Source organism: Leptosomus discolor, chromosome 1 (assembly GCF_034619465.1).
Source record: "Leptosomus discolor isolate bLepDis1 chromosome 1, bLepDis1.hap2, whole genome shotgun sequence".
In the NCBI taxonomy this organism is placed as follows: Eukaryota; Metazoa; Chordata; class Aves; order Leptosomiformes; family Leptosomidae; genus Leptosomus; species Leptosomus discolor.
The window spans coordinates 215,465,509-215,485,229 of NC_141391.1; the positions used below are offsets into that span (position 1 = coordinate 215,465,509).

The following is a 19,721-nucleotide window of genomic DNA, read 5'->3' on the forward strand; positions in this document are numbered from 1 at the left end:
GCTCTTAAGGTGTAGCTGCTTCTTCAAAGGTGGTCCAATGAATATAGCTTTCTGTATAGTGTTAATGTGGTGGGAAACTTTCATTTAACTTACTGTCATCTTTTGAAGTAAGCTATTAAGCTACCCTTTATGTCAACATGAAGTAGGCACGATAGCTGCTGGATTAAATCAGGATGCAGACAATGGGATGCCCTAAGCCTCTACAAAGTTGTCAAGCAGCTAGCTCCTAGCTCTCCTCACGCCTGAGGACACCTGAAGCTTCGTTCACTATCCTCAGGGACTTAATCTCACAGCCTGTTAGTGACTAAATGGTCACAGAGAGTTACCAACATTTCTAGGAGAAGGTGTGTTTGAATGAACTAATCACTGTTAAGAATCTGCTCTAACGGAAGTGCCTTTATTTGCCCTGCATGTCAGAAGCAGCTCTTGTTCTTTAGCACCATTCAACTTTAATGGACGTGTTCATGCTTAAATGGACTTAAAATTGTTTATAGTGTATGTGACTTCTCAGTAAACTTAGGGCTTTGTGCATATTAACTGATAAGGCACAAAACCATGGATTAGGTTACCGTAACTTCCTTAACCTGTGAACTTAAATTACTGTGACACACTTATTTAACCTTTCATGGATATTTTGCGATTAAAATAGACTTTTTCTAAAATTTCTTTTTAGTCTGAGACAGTCTGAACTGAAAAAGGCAAATATACTTCAGTCTTATCGTTCCATGGGATGTTAATCAAGTTTGGGAAACTCAACTAGCCCAAAAGTTTGGGGATAAGAGGGATTTTAAGGAGAAATAGAAGCAGCTTCTGGATGGAGAACTTGTATTGTTTGTTGTCTTCACAGACTTCAAGGATAGACTGTAAATACGGTTCTGCCTTTAATGGCTTATTTCTAAATGTAAGGTACCATGAGATTGAGAGTAGTATTTTATAAGTGACTGTGAAGGTTGCTAAATCACGGCGGTTGCCCAGCTTTATCTGAAGAGCTATTTGATGTGCTTGTTTTGAAGAGTCTTATTTTTAGAAACCTCTGTTCAAATGACCTTTCTAAACTCCTCTGATATAAATAAGGAGAGCCTACATCAGTGGGATGCAGAATACATTGTTTTGAGTGATTATTTTTAAAGCTGTGGAGAAAGGTGGCCTGTTGGACTTCTTGAACCTCAGTATTTGAAAACCCTTTGTGGCATGTTTAATATCAACAGTTTGGAGTCTGAAATACCAAATGATGTGAGGGGAAAAAAAAAAGTGAAGAAATAAACAGTCCTTTTTTTAACTTTCACTTTTCTTGAGATTTGCGCCTTTCCCTAAGTCTAGCCTTGCATTTCAAAGGTGTTGTATCCTCAAACTATCAGAATGGCTGTTAGATGACTTCATTTGAGCAAACATGAACAAAAAGTTAATTTTGCCTACAAATATATATATATTTCTGTGATTGGTGCCTCAGGATTGCTAGAACCTTTTTTGAAGACAATCCCAGTAATAGTTGTGACTTTTCCAGATAAGATTGGTGTTTTCTTCCCGAGTTGTTCTTAACATTACAATTGTGGCTTTTTGTTTTACTCTCTATTGAGTTAGCTCTTCCTTTGTGCCCAGGCAGCGTATCTTTCTCTGCAAGTCAAGTTTAGGCTCTATAGAGTTTATGGGACACGTGGGGACACAGACCTGTTGGTCATCTCCCAAGATTATGCTGGACTGGGCTTGTTGTCACTTTACTTTGAGCATCTTTAGGACTTCCCACTCACTTTGCCAGTGGCGCTTGTCTTTGGGGAAGATCATAGGTCTTTGCTGACTCAGGAGAAGGCTGCTTGGCTGAACTGTGGTGCTTTGGTACTGCAGCTTCACCAACAGTGCTCTGACTGGAGGCAGAGCGTTAGTCTACAAAGTCTCTTTTTTCTGAGTCTTCCTAACAAGCAGAAATGTTTCTTCTTCAAAGAAAATGGGTGATTGCTGCAGTCCTCTCCAAATTGTATGGGTGTAATCTGCTCATCCCCAAATTAGAGAAAGGCTTAATACAGGTTTCTTAATTTAGCCTCTGTCATGACAACCATTATTTAGAGTCTTTGAGGACAGGATTAGAGGAGAGGTTGGTAATCCGTCAGTTTGAGTATTGTTTGCATCAAGTATTTTGAACAGGGCAAAACCAGTTGGCTCAGATCCTTCTGTTCTGCTCATGTCTTACGTGCCTAAGGATTTCTCACGCTCATAGGTTTTTCCTAAAGAAAGAGATCGCATAGTTTGTGGATGTTTGTAAATATATCAGGAATCTGCTAGAGGGAGGTTCTTACAGTGCAGCTTTTTAAATTATCTTAACATGTAAGCTGTTCAAGAGAACTTTCTTTATCTCGTAGGGGCCAAAGTAAGGCTAATAATAAGTTGGAGCAGCTTGTCTAAAGGCAGCGTTTTCTCCCTCCAGAATAAACTTCTCTAAAGATGCTGACATAGTAAATAGTCCTTGTTTAACAGACGTACGCGAACAATCAACTTTTTGATCTGCCTCTCGTTCGTTTAGGTTCATTACTTATTTGGAGGGAATCCTGGTAAGTCCTGCTCTCCGAAGATGAGATTAGATGATTTCTGGTCTCTGAAGCTTTGTCGACCTTCAAAGGAATATCTGCTAAGACACTGCAAATACCTCATAAGAAAGCACAGGTACAGAAATGAAAGGTGTTTTTGCAACTTCCTTTTTCCAAAGTGTCTTTTTTTGAGTTGCTAAAACTTGAATATCTTGTAAAACGTTTTGGGAAATGTCGCTTCGTCGGTTGTATGAGGGTCTGCAGGTTTCTTGATTATTTTTTTTATTATTTTTAAAAAATGATTTTAATAAAAAGCCGCAGGGCAGGGCCAAACTACAAAATTAACTTCATTCTGGTTTTACTACGCTGTTCTAAAACCAGAAAAATCTGGCTATTGTGTGGGGAGTCATGGGGAATTTTTAGATTCCCTTTTCACTCTGCTGCTCATCAACATGTGTTTTGGTACTGTCACCTCCCAAGGAAATGGAGTATGTTTCTGAAACACTGTGTTGGGAGATAGTGACAGCTCGCAAGGATGCTAATGAATCCTGAAGTCTGGGGGCTGGATGCCTTTGCACATCTGAGACTCAACCGTGGTGAGGTCATCAGAGTTTCTCGTTCAGAATCACTTGAAAGATCTCACTTATGCAGAATGCAGCTACACTGGAGTGCTTCTTGCACTCTGGATGTTTCAGAGCTGCCTTATATTTGCTATTTAGGGCAACAGCTTTTCAAAATCAAGCTTATGGTGTTGCCTTAGGCAAGAAATTGCAGCAGTAAGACAACCTTTCAAAACCCAGCAAATTACTTGAAGCCAATAAATAGCTCTTTCTGCATTCTTGGTGAGAATACTTTGTTATCAGGTTCTGCCAAGAGCTGGAGGTCGATTTTTACGGGCGGTATTTCACTTCTGAGGCAGCAGGCAAATTGCTGCCCTCGACTCGCAATCGCTGGCTGGATGAGGCGTTTGGCAGATTAGCCACGCAGTAGATGTGAATACCTACGAGAAGGACTCAAGGTCTTGCCCAGTAAACTGGGAGGCTTATTAAACCCATGTGTGGTTGTATGCAAATGCAGCTGTACAGCCTCCAGAGACAGCTCTGGGTTACTTGTTTTTACTTGCTTAAATTGCACTCAGAGGAAATGTTGCTGCGTATCATCTGGCAGAAGCTTGGGGTTGATGCACTATGCTCCCATTTTATTGGTGTCCATATGAGGGAGCCCAACAGGACCAGCCAGGGACTGGTATGATGGGTACTTTGCTGGAGTTCATGCGCCTCTTGGGGTTGGAGCTGAACTGCTGTGGAGTCGCTTGGCTGCTCGTTGTCTGCACTCCCTCAAGCTCTGGGTGGCAGGACGGGTGCTTGGCTTGCATACACAACAAATCCGCTGCGTCAGCCGGAGTTCTGTGTGGCCTCTTAACTGGTTTAGTACCAGTCAGCCGTAGCGAAGCCAAGCTGGCCGGGTGTAGAAGAGTAAGGTGTCAATGGTTCTACTTATTTGAGGTGTTTCAGCGCTCTGGACCATAGCGACATCATCTTAGAAAACCTCTGTGAACGTTTGGAAGAAATCATGCTTAATTACCGAAGTGTCAGGCACCTCGGGTAACGGACAGTCCTTGTGCTCCCTGCACTGCCTAGATGACTTGCATCTTTAGCCAGTTTCAAAATTTGGGCTACAGGTGTTCACTGCAGTGTAGATAGATAGCCAAGTAGATGACCCAACTAAAAAAAAATAAGATGAAGTCTATTCCATGTGACTTCTTTCAGTTTGACAAGTTGTACCCTGTTAAAGGTAACTGAAATATATTATGAAAAACTTTGCCATCCTGTAAGGCAGTTGATACAAGGCAGTGAAGTAACTGAGAATGTGGTTTTTAGGGTCCTCATCTCTGGAATCCGGAGTTGTCCAAGCTGTTTTCCTGGGAAGGCTTAATGCTGTGTATCAGTGATTTGGGAGGTGACAGAGTGCGATACTGCACTTTGCGGATAGGAGAAGACGACAGATCTTTTAAACCTCATCCTTTCTAGGCACCCAACTCAGTGCTACAGGGAAGTAGCTCTGCTCACTAAGGATGCTAAGCCCAGAATAATTTTCTGAGGGCTGTATTAACTTCTTCACAGAAGTTACAGTTTCTGTTTGTTAAAAGAAAATGAAAAAAATCATGGTGGTGCTGCACAAGATTTTTACATACATGTGATCTTATCCAAAGGCAGGTTATTAAGGCACAGTATTCTTTGGGTCCAGGGTTTTTCCCCCCCATCGTCCCTTTTTCTGTTGCCTGGCAGAAGCAGGGAGTGTTCTCCATCCCTGTACTTTCAGTTACGCTTCTGCAGAGTCAGGAATGTAAATATCCCTGGGCCTGGAGTGCTCAAGGCTTGCCTGCATCTGAACTGTGTTCCTCACCTGAGGTGCTACTCGTACCTTGCTCTATTTGTGGAAAACAAACTGTATACTAAATGTTTTATAGCTATGTATTAAGAAGTTGTTGTACATATGCTTTTGAATATTTTTAGTAAGAGTGTAATACTTTGCCCTTGTAACTCCCTTACACCCCCAAGAAACCCTCCTCTGTGTTTCAGTCTGGGTTGAAAGCGTGTACTCCAGCAAATATGAGGCTGAGCTGCCATTAACGTTGTTTTCTTTGGAAATACTGCGCTGAACGTTTTGCTAGACAGGTTTTGCTCTTTGTAGAAATAGTAGTACTTAGTCCTGAAGGAAATGGCTGTGCTGAAGTTTTCTGTCGCTGCTTCGCAGGTTTGAAGAAAAAGCTCAGACTGACCCTCTTAGTGCACTGAAGTACCTGCAGAATGACTTGTATGTAACTGTGGATCACTCAGACCCCGAGGAGACAAAAGAGGTAATGATGAATGATCTTCGTCTTAAATATAAACTGTGTTCTCAAGTGAAAGTTTTGAGCCTCTTAAACCTGGGTTTTACTCAGTTTCAAAAGGTTCTACAGGTGCATGACTTTTTGCTGTATCCTTTATTTCTCCATGCTAAAGACCACACTGCTTTAGAAACAGTAATTTTACAACTGCAGTTCCACATAAAATAGCTTTTGTACTCGTGATAGTGAAGACTAGGCCTTTGTTTTAATTCCAACATACTGCTGTGTATTTTGGGAGCTTTGAGACGTAAACTCTCTGAAATGTCGCGAGTCTGTAGTTGGTTGTGCGGTGGAAAGTGAATAGAAACTCTTATTCGTGCTGCCTTTTGGCTTGTTGATATGAAATAATTCTTGGGGAAGGAAAGAGGTTTTTCTCTAGATGTAAAATATTTCTGGAAGTAGATTATGTGTGTGTATATATATATACACACATTGCTTGCTAACGTTAAAATCTTATTTCCTCTGCTGTTTGAATATCATCCAGTAGGCATGTTCTTTTATTTATTCCAGGAATTTGTTCCAATTTCCTGTTTTGATTCCATTACCGCCATACTTGTTGCTTTACAAAAAAGGATTAAAGAAATAGTGAGAAGTGTCAGATAAGATGGTTGATTTGACTCTGCCATTAATTTCCACGTCGAACTTGGGGCAGCCAGCTAGATGTACAAGCATTCAGCTCCTGACGGGTAGATGAGGAAGAGGAGACCATGGTTCTTGCTCTCTTGTTGCATTAATGACTTTGGAAGTGATTTGACAGATCCTTTTACAAAATTGTGATAGGAGAATGGGTGCTGTTACTCAGTGCTGAGTCTTTGGATTAAATAATTTGAGCTGGTGGTTTTAACGTGTTCCTTTAGGTAAAGAAAAGATCGTGATACAGACACTAAAAGCTTTTGGAGGAGAACACGCTTCTTGCATATGCACAGTATAGACTTGTAGGGTCTATACAAGAATTAAGAAAAGAATATTTGCTCATATCAGGATCTTGGAACTGATTGCATTTGTCATAAATTGTGGTTGGCCTTTATAAACATCTGATCCAACAGAAAACATTGAAATACTGTGCCTGTAAGTTCCCTTTTACATGCTTTCTTATTTAAATTGTCCCATACCAAGTAGTTTCACATCCTTTCTAGCCATTTCTAGCATAGGAAAGATGAATAACAGATAATCCTGCTTTTCTTCTGGTGGAAAAGGAGATAATTTTTTTTTCCCCATGCAACACGCTTCAGGGGGTCTCAGCCCAATTATGCCCCGTCTTCCCAGTGTGGTAGCACTTTCCTCTTCCTATTTGAACCTGTAATAACCTGTAACATACAACAACTATTCTGATACTGTCTTCTTCCCTTGTCCTTCCCACCCACTATAAGACCATGTCCTGTGTTCTCTGATCTCCCTTTTCTCCCCGTGTCGTACTTGTGTGCTGGTAGCCCCATCATGCCTGTGAAGGCCATGTCTCTTTGGCCAGTTACTGCTAAAGAGCTGTTACAGCTCGTGGCCAGCTGTGCCTTTTTGCTGCCTGTGGTGTGATCCGCAAGCTCCTCTCCTCATTGTTCATGTTGTCTGCTGTCACCAGCAGACCAAAGGAACTGCCTTCAGGTTGTGGGAGGTGATTCTTCTGCTCTACTCTGCTCTGGTGAGACCCCACCTGCAGTGCTGCGTCCAGCTCTGGGGTCCCCAGCACAGGAATGACATGGACCTGCTCAAGCAGGTCCAGAGGAGGCCACGAAGATGCTCAGGGGGCTGGAGCAGCTCCCCTGTGAGGACAGGCTGAGAGAGTTGGGGGTGTTCAGCCTGGAGAAGAGAAGGCTTCAGGGAGACCTTAGAGCGGCCTTCCAGTGCTGAAAGGGGCTGCAGGAAAGGTGGGGAGGGACTCTTGATCAGGGAGGGTAGTGACAGGATGAGGGGTAACGGTTTCAAACTGAAAGAGGGGAGATTTAGGTTAGATATTAGGAAGAAATTCTTCCCTGTGAGGATGGTGAGGCCCTGGCACAGGCTGCCCAGAGAAGCTGTGGCTGCCCCCTCCCTGGCAGTGCTCAAGGCCAGGCTGGATGGGGCTGGAAGCAACCTGGTCTGGTGGGAGGTGTCCCTGCCCATGGCAGGGGGGTTGGAACTGGATGGTCTTTAAGGTCCCTTCCAACCCAAACCATCCTGTGGTTCTGTGATCAAGGCTGCACATTGTGCACATCTGGCAAAATATTCTACATTTGATTTTCCCAGTTCAGTGTGTAGTATTTAAATTGTCCACCTCGTACGAATGAAGAAATTACCTGACCGCGTGGGCTCGTCTGAGATTTTGGGGAAAAGTAGTAGCTTTATCATACAAAGTATAGAAATAGAATAAAATGTTTTTTAAAAAAAAAATGATAATTATTCGTTTTCACAGTGCATGCCAGTGTTCTGCACGTTAATGATCTAGTGTATGAGCTTAGGTAGCTCAATCCAGCTGAGTGAATATATTGTGAATCTTTTCTCTGCAGGCCTAACGCCTGATCCAAAAAAAATTCAATAGCTTCTGTCTGTCGTGCTGGTCCATCGGATCAGCGCATGCCATTCAGCAGAATTAAAGCTTGCGTTACAGTGGTTTCCTAAAATCATCTAACAATTTCTGGGAGGATTTTTTGTTTGAATTTTGGGGTTTAGTTGGGGTTTGGTTGGTTGGTTTTGTTGTTTGTTGTTGTTTCGTTTGTTTGGTTTTTTTTTTAAATTGTGCTGGTCAAAAAGCTTTAACTTCCAAAGCTTTTTACACTGGAACAGATCTGCTGGGTATATGGCATAAAGCCAGCTGCTGCACTGGTACTGACTGGTTGTATTACCAGTTGACGTCAATTTACCTTCCGGTTATCACGTTGAGTTGGCTTTTTGCTCTGGCATTACATCTTCAAATAGCTCTTGTGCTTTCCAGAGGACTGACGCAGGCTTTTTGAATTCCATATCTGATTTCAAGCACCAGTTTGATTGTGTATGTCAGCCCAGACACCTCCATACTCCATCTTTATTTGTAGTTGAGCTCGTCTTAATTAATATCAAAGGCTGTATATCTGATGGGCTTGCTCTGCGCTGGCTACGGCCATTGAATGTTGTAAGCCGCCTTAGTGTGGCAAATCTTAAGGGAATCTGTTTCTGCCTGTTCTTTTCCCTCTGTCAGGGAACTGTTAAATTTGGGAAGGACCAAACTGAATAGTTTTATCCCCAACTTTGTACTACAGTTCTTTTAGAGACTGGTCTGTAAGTTCATGTTTTATGGATTGAGATATGGGTGGTGTTATATGATATTACAAGCAGAATTTCACTTTGAGGTAAGGCTTACTTGCTTTATAATAGAAATAAGTTCTTCTAACTTAGTTAGGCAAGTCTCTTCAGCTGTTTTGAGTTGGATGCCAAAGAAAATAAACAGACTGTTCTTGAAACTTACTTTGGCGTTAGTAACCAATTTTGTTTAAAGTAGCATGAATGATTGATAGTAGGAACATAGCCCCAGATTTTCAGTCCTTCGTTGTGAATTTTAGGGATGGTAATAGGATTATAGTTTTATTTCCTTTTTTTATTATTCTAAAGTGAAGTAGATGCCTGCAAGTAACAGGTATTGCATGGGTGCTTTGTTTTAGTAGCCACAGGCTATATGCCAGCTCCATCTTTGCTGTTGCCCACAAATGCAGATACAATTCTCTTCAACTGTGATGCTGCTTGAAATTGCTTAAACCTCTTCAGTTAGTTCAGGGTTTTTCGATCAGTGAATTTTTTAATTATTTTTTTTTACTGGCTGTGGATTAATAGCTCTGGCACTGTATGTAAAGGAGGGTAGGTCCCCAGAACACACCAAAGTATGTGTATTCTAGTTTATGGAGAGATTAAAATTGTATAATAGATTGACATTTGTTGGTGTAAAAAAAAAAATTGTGGTGGCATGGATGTTCTTGTATTTCATATACACACAGATGTGCATTTGGTGGTAGTTTACAGCTAGAGGCTTTTAAAGGTAAAAGGATGGTCAAAATAGAAAATAAAAATTAATTCCAAGTGTTGTACTTGTGTCAAGGTAAAAACAGGTGCTATTCGAGCACAAAACCATCAGTAGACACATACAAGGCTAAAGGTGTTGTTCCTTGACCACTGGAGTAATCATACCCAGAACTTTGCTGCTGCTCAGTGGGCTACAGAAGAAACCAAGACAATACAAATAATGGCTCTGCTGTCCAAGTAGAGTAAGATGATTTTCATAGAATGTTTTGGATGGGAAGGGACCTTAATGATCATCTAGTTCCAACCCCCCTGCCGTGGGCAGGGACACCTTCCACCAGACCAGGTTGCTCCCAGCCCCATCCAACCTGGCCTTGAGCACTGCCAGGGAGGGGGCAGCCACAGCTTCTCTGGGCAACCTGTGCCAGGGTCTCACCACTCTCACAGAGAAGAATTTCTTTCTTAAATGTAATCTAAGTCTACCTTCTTTGAGTTTAAAGCAGTTATCCCTTGTCCTATGACTACATGCCCTTGTAAATGTCCCTCTCCAGCTTTCCTGTGGGCCCCCTTTAAGTACTGGAAGGCTGCTCTAAGGTGTCCCCAGAGCCTTCTCCAGGCTGAACAACCCCAACTCTCTCAGCCTGTCTTCATAGGAGAGATGCTCCAGCCCCTCTGACCATCTTCATGGCCTCCTCTGGACTTGCTCTAACAGGTTCATGTCCATGGGGGCCCCAGAGCTGGATTAAGTACTCCAGGTGGGGTCTCACCAGAGCAGAGGGGTAGTAGAATTGCCTTCCTCGACCTTCTCTTGATGCAGCGCAGGATATGGTTGGCTTTCTGGGCTGCCAGCACACATTGCTGGGTCATGTGGAACTTCTCATCAGTGAACACCCTCAAGTCCTTCTCAGGGCTGCTCTCAATCTGTTCTTCGCCCAGCCTGTGTTTGTGCTTGGGATTGCCCTGATCCATGTGCAGGACCTTGCACTTGGCCTTGTTGAACTTCATGAGGTTTGCACGGGCCCACCTCTCCAGCCTGTCCAGGTCCCTCTGGATGGCCTTCCTTCCCTCAGGCGTGTTGACCGCACCACACAGCTTGGTGTCATCTGCAGACTTGCTGAGAGTGCACTCGATCCCACTGTCCCTGTTGCTGTCAAAGATGTTAAACAGCATTGGTCCCAATACCAACCTTTGAGGAACACCACTCGTCACTGGTCTCCACTCGGATGTTGAGCTGTTGACCGTGACTCTTGGAGTGCGACCATCCAGCCAGTTCCTTATCTGCTGTGTGGTCCGTCTGTCAAATCCACGAGGTTTGACAGATGTCATGTGAGGCAAGGATGTCATGTGGGACCGTGTCGAACGCTTTGCACAAGTCCAGGTAGATGACGTCAGTTGCTTCCCCTTATCCACCAATGGTGTAACCCCATTGTAGAAGGCCACCAAACTTGTCAGTCATGATTTGCCCGTCGTGAAGCCATGCTGGCTGTCACCAATCGCCTCTTTATTTTCCATGTGCCCTAGAATATTTTCCAGGAGGTTTCGCTCCATGATCTTGCTGGGCACAGAGGTGAGACTGACCGGCCTGTACTTCCCTGGGTTTTCCTTTTTTTCCCTTTTTAAAAATGGGGAGTTTTTTTCCTCTTCTCCGATCCCTGGGAACTTCACTAGACTGCCACAGTTTCTCAAATATGGTGGATAGCGTCTTAGCAGCTTCATCTGCCAGTTCCCTCAGGACCCACAGAAGCATCTCATCAGGTCCCATGGACTTGTGCACCGTCACGTTCCTTAGATGGTCTCAAACCTGATCTTCTCCTGTGGTGGACGGTTCTTCATTCTGCCAGTCCCTGCCTCTGCCTTCCGCGACTTGGGTGGTGCAGCTGCAGCGCTTGCTTGTGAAGACTGAGGCAAAAAAGTCATTGGGTACCTCAGTCTTCTCCATATCCCAGGTAACCAGATCTCCTGTCCTTTTGGAGAAGGACCACATTTTCCCTGATCTTCTTTTTATCATGTACCTATGGAAGCTTTTCTTGTTGGCCTTGATTTTGGCTTCCTTAATCTGATCTCTGGCTGCTCAGACAATTTATTTGTATTCCTCTCAGACTACCTGTCCTTGCTTCCACTGCCTGTAGGCTTCCTCTTTTGTTTTAGTTTGTCCAGGAGCTTCTTGTTCATCTGTGCAGGCCTCCTGGCATGTTTTCCCTGACTTCCTCTTTGTCGGGATGCCTCGCTCCTGAGCTTGGGGGAGGTGATCTTTGACTATGAACCAGCTTTCTTGGCCTCCTGTCCCTTCCAGGGCTGTATCCCATGGTACTCTACCAAGCAGTTCCCTGAAGAGGCCAAAGTCTGCTCTCCTGAAGTCCAGCCTAACGAGCTTGCTGTGCACCTTCCTCGCTGCCCTAAGGGTCTTGAACTCCACCATTTCATGGTCTTTGCAGCCAAATCTGCCCTTGAGCTTCACATTCTCCACCAGCCCCTCCTTGTTGGTGAGAAGAAAGTCCAGCACAGCACCTCCCCTCGCTGATTCCTCTGTCGCTTGGAGAAGGAAATTATTATCCATGCATAGCAGGAACCTCTTGGATTGCTTATGCCCTGCTGTGTTGTGAAGGTGAGGCTACTCCTATCCGTCTGTAGAGGCCCTCATCCTCTGTCTTCTTGGTCGGGTGGCCTGTAGCAGACCCCCCACTATTATGTCCACTGTTCCTGCCCTCCCTTTAATCCTGACCCATAAGTTCTTGGTCGGCTCCTCATCCATCCCCAGGCAATGCTCCCTGCACTCCAGCTGGTCGTTGACACAGACCCCCTCCTCGTCTCCCCTGCCTGTCCTTCCCAAAGAGCCTGTATCCTTCCATTCCAACACTCCAGTCCTAGGAGCATCCCACCATGTCTCTGTGATGCCAGTAGGATCACAGCCCTGCAGGTGCGTGCATGTCTCTAACTTCTCTTGTTTGTTCCCCGTGCTACCTGTGTTTGCACAGAGACATTTAACTTGGGCCCCTGATGAAGCTGGCTTACTGGCTGGAATTCCTTTGTGCTGCCCTTCGGGTGCTTTCCTGCCGACCTGTGATCCCTCTCCAGGCTCTGGGCATGAATTGCTGGCACTGGCATCAGATGGCTGGGGGTGGGGTGGACTGAGGTTCTCCTTCATTTTGTACATTGAGATTTAACTACTAGTGAAGCTCAATCCCATGGTTGATGTAAAACAAAGTGCAAGTAAAACGTGCAGTATGTTTTTCTTGGAGCATGGCAGGAGAAAAAGCCAGGACCTGGAGGCCAATTTGAAGCCTGACTAGCTTGTAGGCTGAGGCTGGAGGCCCCTGTTCAAGGCTGCTTCATACTTTCCATTCTTAAGACCTTGTCTTTAATAAATTTGCCAGATAAAGCCAGCGGGACCCAGAAGTATTGTTTGAGTCTGTGTTAGACTGATATTTCTGGGAAAATTGAAACCCAAATGGGAAAAATAGTTCTAGGAAGGAGCTAAGAAAAGCAGACTTTTCTTCTTCGTGTCCTGCTGTGATTCTTTGTAAAGCCTCAGAGTCCGAGTGCTGCAGGAGCAGAGCCTTTGGAGCCAAGGAGCCTTTACAAAAACAGCTTTCAGCCTTCCCAACTTCAGCTAGTGACAGCTCCGTCCTCAAAGAATTGGCGCCTCTCTCTGCTGCTTTGAGCCTACGCTACGAGGCACCATCCCAACAGAACCGCTCAAAGCTAAGAAAACGTTTTACGGCGTGATCTGAGCCCTCGCTGTACAGACGTAACAGTACAACCTGCCAGGTATCCCAAGCAGGAGTTACTCCTTCCCCCTTAGTGTTAACCGTTTCATCTGCACAAACCAGCCCCTAACACTCTGTGGTTCTGTGAAAAGGCAGAGGGCATGCAGCACACATGCTACAGGTTGCATAGGTTGCCACATGGCAGAATTGCGTTCTTGTGGTAGGTGGAAACCTAGACTGCGTACACACAACTGATAAAAGAATAATAATGTTGGAAACACGAAGGTCGTAAGTTGGAAAATTCCAGAATTAATATTTGTAGTCTTCGTTTGGCCTCTCTGAATGTGGTTGATTCTTCGTTAACCTTATATTAGTGCACCAGGTGTACATAACTAGTATAGCCTTATTTTAGTTAACCAGATATATCTATCTCTAAGGAAACCCCTGCCTCAGTTTAGAAGGCGATTTGGATCTCCAAGAGAGAAGTTAATTGTATAATGAAGGGAACTTTTGTCTTTTGAATGGAGGCTTAATTTGGAATGGATGAAGCCAGTGAACCAGAGGGGTTGTCAGAAGAAAATGGGTGGTGGTGTGATTAAAGCAGTTGGATGCTTCTGCTAGATAATTGAATTCTGATCCTGCCTCTGTAACAGAGTTGCTATGTGACGTTGAGCAAATTGTTTTTCCTAGATGGTCATTAATTGGGTCTTTCATTCTGGTGCCTGATGGGAGAGATCTGAGGTGTGATTTGCTTGAGGGCTTTGCTCTTCTGGCTGCAAGTGAATTCAGAAGCTGCTGCCTAATATTTGAAAAATCAGATTCTGGTAGTTTCAAATAAGGGACCCAAAATTAATCAGAATTTGAAGTGCTGCGTGTTAGATAACAATTAATATGATAGAAAAACTGCTGAAGAAATCAATTCCTTCTTTAGAGCAGAGTTTGAACTTCATGAAGGAAGTACTGCATTGGATACATGCTGTGAATGGTGTGTAGGAGACCTGGTCTTGAGTAAGCAGTGACTGTCCTGTGTACTGGGGAAAAAATAGTAGGGGTCCTTTGGGAGAACATCATACTGTTAGCTGGCATTGTAATGCAAATGCAGAGTGAAGCAGCTTAGGCTCAATCTGCCTGTAACTGATGTTTTTAACTGACAGTGCTTGACTTTTCTAGCAGAAAGTGCTTTTTAGAGGTGAGATGATACATAAAATATAGTTTCAACATAAACAACGAACCCCAAGGTTAACTGAAGTGCAGCGTTACCAGTGAAGGAGACAAGATACTCCTTCCCTGCAAAGCTGCAAAGAACCTCGTAGCCGTGAAAATCCATCGTGCCTAGTGCAGATGAGGCTGGAATTCTTGGCAGAGGACCTTTCCAATGGATTTTTGGTCTCAGTTCACTGAGTTACTAGCTGGATCCTGCTTATATGGTTTCTTAGTTGGACACCCTGAGACCCAGCCTCAAGCATGGCTGGCTTTACATCAGCGGCTTGACAGCTCCCCGGCGTTGCTGGGGGAGGCAAGGGAACCCCTCGAAGCATGTGGCGTCCGTTTTGTCCCAGTATAGCCAGCTTCATGCGCTACCAGGCAGTTGGCAGCAGGCCTGTAAGGCAATTGTGTGGGAGGGAAAGATGGCCAGGACGTGGCATTTGCTATCAGAAACAGCCCAGATTTAGCCACTGGTTTTATTGGATCTTTTGGCGCTGTTTATGCTGGGCATCTGTTTAATTACGTTGCTGATTTGGAGCCAAGCAACTCTTACAAGTCACTCTAGCGCTGAAATACACGTGTAGCGTTGCAATCGCTTTTGATTTCTTATAACCAGACCTCGCACTCAGGAGGCTGCTTTCATCAGCCTCTTCCCGCTGTTCTGCAGTTTGTCAATCCCGTGTCTCTTTCTAACCTGTTCTTAAATACCTCCAGCGCTAGCTTCACGGGATAGCCTCCCCCAAAGATGCAAACTTATTCCAGTGCACTACAGTCCTTATTTTAGACTGTTTTTTTTTTTCTTGATGTCATGTTGAAACTGATCTTGCTGGAGTGTTTTTGTGGCCTCTTGCGTTTAGTTGTAGATTTACCTTTTTGTAGCGATCTTCTACGTTTGTGACTTTGCAATTTCTTCCTCGGGAAAACCTTCTTCTGTGGAGGTTTTGCAACCCTGACTCCTTTGAACTTTCTTTTTAAAGCTTGATTTTCAGCCCACTCGTTTTTTTTTTTTTTTCTAGTGCTTTCCTCATACGTTGGTAATTGATACAGATCATCCAAAAGTGATTGCCTTGTTGTAGATGGGACTTACAAGCATTGATAACAGTAGGAGTACTTGATTTATTTGAAGATCCTAATTCTTTTCATGCATTTTCTACACATTTGTCGATTTTTTTTTTTTAATTTTTTCAGTAAGATGCTACTGATCTGTTGTGACTCCTAAATGTGTTTTCATAGAGCCTGTGTACCCCAACCTGTTTTCTATAGCTGATTTTTCCTGTTTATGTTGATCTGCACTTGCCCCTTTGCACTTTGGTCCATCATTATAAGCTGGATGAAATGGAAAAACAGTCTGAAGCCTGTGTGCTACCATGCTGGCAGCCTGAGTGTGGCGTCAGGTCTGTGGACTCGGTGACCATGTCCTGTTGTGTCGAGCAGGTTATCACCGCAAACCCAGAATGATGCTGACCCTGGGGCACAGATGAATCACTTCTGATTCACGGCTCCATTTTGATGTCAAACCATTGACGGCAACCCATGGTAAAGTTACTCGACCTATTTGCCGTCCCTGTTAGCTTAATCTAGGCGATGCCTCAATAATTTGCCTTAAATATCATATAGAAGCATCAGAAGTCCTATGAAGGTCAAAATGGACAATTTCTATTGCCAAGTCCCGTCCATAGGGCCTTGTTGTAGGAGAAATCAGATGGATGTGGTACAATTTGTTGCCAAATCCACGTTGGCTGCTACTCATCACCTTCTCCACTCATAGATGCCTGCAGATTGCCTGTGTTCTCATTTTTTTTGTTCTTGAAATTGAAATTAAACTGATTCCTGGCTGGTTTTCCCACTCCTTCCCTGAACATACCTGCTGCTTTTCTCTTCTTTTACCACTCCTTTCCTTTGGGCTTCGTGCTGTAAGCACTCACAGACGGGAGACAAAAGATTACAAGCCTTTAAGAGATCAGCTAATTCTTTAAGGAAACATGACAAAGCACTAAGCTTTGCTGCAACATGGGTAACTGAAAACAGCAGCCGGGGGCAGAGGAAGATTCTGTGTTCACTGTCTATCAGTAAGACATTAAGGGGAAGAAAACTGTGAATGTGTTAACTTAAAATGCTTTTACTCATGATTCTGATGTTCCCAAGCAAAGAACTTTTTTTTAATTACATTAGAAAGACACTGATACGAACATGAGCTTCTCTGGCAGTTCAGAAGGGTTGTTGCCATTTAAAGCTTTCTCTGTGTTCAAGAAGTTCATGCTGCACTGTAGCATTTACCCTGTTTTCATGCCATCTCATCCTTGCTCGCTGAGACTGTACCACATTCATCCCTGGGAAAGCTGTTGTGTGGCTCTACCTTACTTCTGCGCTGTGGTATCTGCTAGAAAGGCAAAACTTAGGTTTTAGGACTCCCAGTCAAGTACTTTTCATTGCATCAACGCTGCTTTAATTCTAGGAAAACCCATCCAACTTGCTCTGCCAAGGAGACAAATTGTGTTGCTCGTATGAAAGTGTCTGCTGCTGTTATACATATATATATATATATATCACAGTAGTTCTGAGGGTTGTGCAAAGAAAGCCCAGCAACTCTAAAGCCACTTGGACTTCTGTGAATCTTTGGGGTTTTTTCTGTGAAGTTAATAATACTTTTTTTTTTCTTTCTTTGTCCTTCCACCTCCTCTACTGCAGTTTCAGCTTCTCGCCTCAGCATTATTTAAGTCTGGCTCGGATTTCACCACTCTTGGTGAGTATTGTGTGAGTATTGTGTATCAGAAGAGTTATAATAAGTATGTTCCCTCTGATAATTCCTGTTAGTTTCTACTAGTTTTTATATCAAAAGTTACAGCTGATATGAATGTTGTAGGCCCTTTTCGGTTTGAATATGCAAAGTGCCACTACATAGACATTTGAGAAATTATTTATAATGACCAGTGTCCAATGCCTCGAGCCCATATTTAAAACATCTGTCGCCAGTGGTTTTAAACCCGTGCCTCCCAGGGTCATTTCGTGTTTCTGATTACATCTGATGGTTCACTGTTACCCAAATAAACAGAAGCTTTGGTCAGAATAAAGCACCTCCTGTCATGTCACTTTGGAATCTCACAGCATGGCTACGGCTCTGTTTGCTGTGATAACTGCAGTTCCTGGAGTAGTTGGGTTCGCTCTGTTCTTTGCAAAACTAGTTCTTTGGGCAGCATGCCAGGAGCGAAGAAAACAGTGGCGTGGAGGGCTGGAAACAGGAGGTCTGAGCCAAAGCCGTAATTTGTTTCACTGTTCTGTCCAGTTAACTCTTTTAAACAGTTGAGGGATTAATCCTGGTCGAGCTATAGGAAGGCTAGAGGCATAACTTAATTCTTGCAACGATGTGTTGTCCTCGAGTTACCCAGCTCTTGCTAGGAGCGTGGATGACTTCACATTTTGACGAACATGTAACTTGCGATCTAAGGAACTGAGGGAAGAAAAAAAACTCACTGCACTATCTGCCCTGCTGGATGAGGCAGCTCTGCTGAGCTTGTGTGGTTTGGAAGACATGATCTAGATGATGCTATAAGACAAATTTTTTTCGAGGAAGAAAACCCAAGTTTCAGAAACTTCTTTTTTCCCGAGTTCTAAGTGTTCTAAAAGATGAATTAGTCCTTGACACAGTACAATAGTTTGTTCAGAGGCTGGCTTTACAGATAGGAGGACACATAGATAAAGTGGTGCTTCTAAAATAAAACAAAAATCTCGAGCCCTCCTTGATTTGATTAACTTGAAGACTTGACTTTGATTAACTGAAGAGTGAGTTCACTGAATTAAAAAGCATTCCTTTGAGATACCAGTGATTGAAGTAATACAAAGCAGAGGAAATCGTTGTATGCCCGCTCTATTGTTCTTGCTGCTGATGGTTTAAGTATGGGGATTTGGATAAACAATGCTTCTGCCTGCAGAGTAAACCCTCCCCTGTTGGGAGGCAGCACTTCACAAAACTAGTTCTCAAAGCGCCCTTGTGCCAAGATGCAGCCTGGGTCCTCGGTGCAAGTCCAGTGATTAAACAGCGACTCTGGCTTGGGACTCCTACCATCAGCAGAGCTTGTCTCAAGAAAAACTGCAAGCAATACAAGTACCAGTTCTAGTTCAGACGTAGTGAAGATCATGAGGAAAGCCTGAGGACAGAAGACATGATGCACCAAATAAAAATAGCTACGCAGATCTTGTTTCCTGGGACATCAGAGCAGTCCCTTGAGGACTTTGGCTTCCCCCGTTGCTTTTTTGGACTGTCAATGAGCTTGACAGCCATTTGCTTACCACTTTTTATGGCATTTTGATGGCGGTGTTGGCTTGGGGTGACGTGATCTCTGTGCCTATGTGCGCATGGTAGTAGGGCGGAGAGCTGGCAGCCTTGTTAGCTGGTTGAGGCACAAGTAGCAAACAGTTCACATCTGTCCCAAACGCACAGCTGGCATGTTGCACGGCTAAACTGAGCGTTTCAGGTCGCGAGCGCTGACTTACTTTCCCCTTTCCTTCCTCCCCCAGGATTTTCAGATGTTGACCACACGTACGCGCAGAGAACTCAGCTGTTTGATACGCTAGTCAACTTCTTTCCAGACAACATGACCCCTCCTAAAGGCAACCTGGTGGACCTCATCACGCTGTAAACGGAGCAATCACTGGACATGTGGAAGAGGGGAAAAGCATCCATTTTCAGTATTTTAATTTTTTTACTGCGTTGATTGACTGCTGGGATGAAGTAATATAGCAACCCCGAGGTGTTTGAAAGGGGTTTTATACTTGTATGGTGAATCCCTGAAGCTTTTCCCTTGGAGTAGGTTAATAAAATGTAACTGACGTACTTCCGAGTAAATATATATATATTTTTTCTGACTTTGGATTTTGAGTTAGCAAATGTAAGATGAAAAGATAGGGGGGGAAAAAAGAAGAAGAAAAAAAAAAAAAACCAACCCAACCATACAGTGATTGTTTTTGCCTGTAGGGCAAAACTGAGGTTTGTGGGTTGTCTGGAATTAAAGACGATGGGTTTTATTTCGGGTTTTGTGAGAAGGCGGGGGGAGGTTGTTCTTTGCTCATTTGTAGCTAGTCATATGTTGCTTTATCCTACAACTCCATCCTCAGCAGCTGAATAACTTGGCGGCAGGACGCTGGCACGCGTTGAGGTAATAGTAATGTACGTGTCTTGAGTCTTGTAGTCGCAGCTTGTCATGTGGAGGGGAGCACGTGTTACAAATTATCCGTCTCCTCGTCCCAGAATCAGGCTGACAGCAGGGTCTGGTTGCATCTGATACCTGATCTAAACCTGAATACCTGCCTGCCTGTCTTCTCTTCTCTGGAGCCTTCCACTTAAACCTGACAGGCAAGTGGGAACCTCAGAGAAACCACTGGAAAAACGGGAGTGCAGTCGTCATCTGCACAGGCCCCTTTCAGGGATTGTTCTGGTTTTTC

General features: G+C 43.9%; 1 protein-coding gene across 1 annotated transcript in view; it reads left to right on the forward strand.

Moving 5' to 3' along the window:
• MKLN1 (muskelin 1) overlaps window positions 1–19,113 on the forward strand; it is a 77,522-nt gene extending 58,409 nt beyond the window's left edge. Inside the window, exons 13-16 of the mRNA XM_086481026.1 lie at window positions 2,516–2,655; window positions 5,277–5,379; window positions 16,971–17,025; window positions 18,798–19,113. Of these exons, the coding sequence (XP_086337152.1) occupies window positions 2,516–2,655; window positions 5,277–5,379; window positions 16,971–17,025; window positions 18,798–18,919 (420 nt within the window). The 3' untranslated portion in view covers window positions 18,920–19,113. The remainder of the gene's footprint in view (window positions 1–2,515; window positions 2,656–5,276; window positions 5,380–16,970; window positions 17,026–18,797) is intronic.
• Window positions 19,114–19,721: the final 608 nt, after the last annotated feature.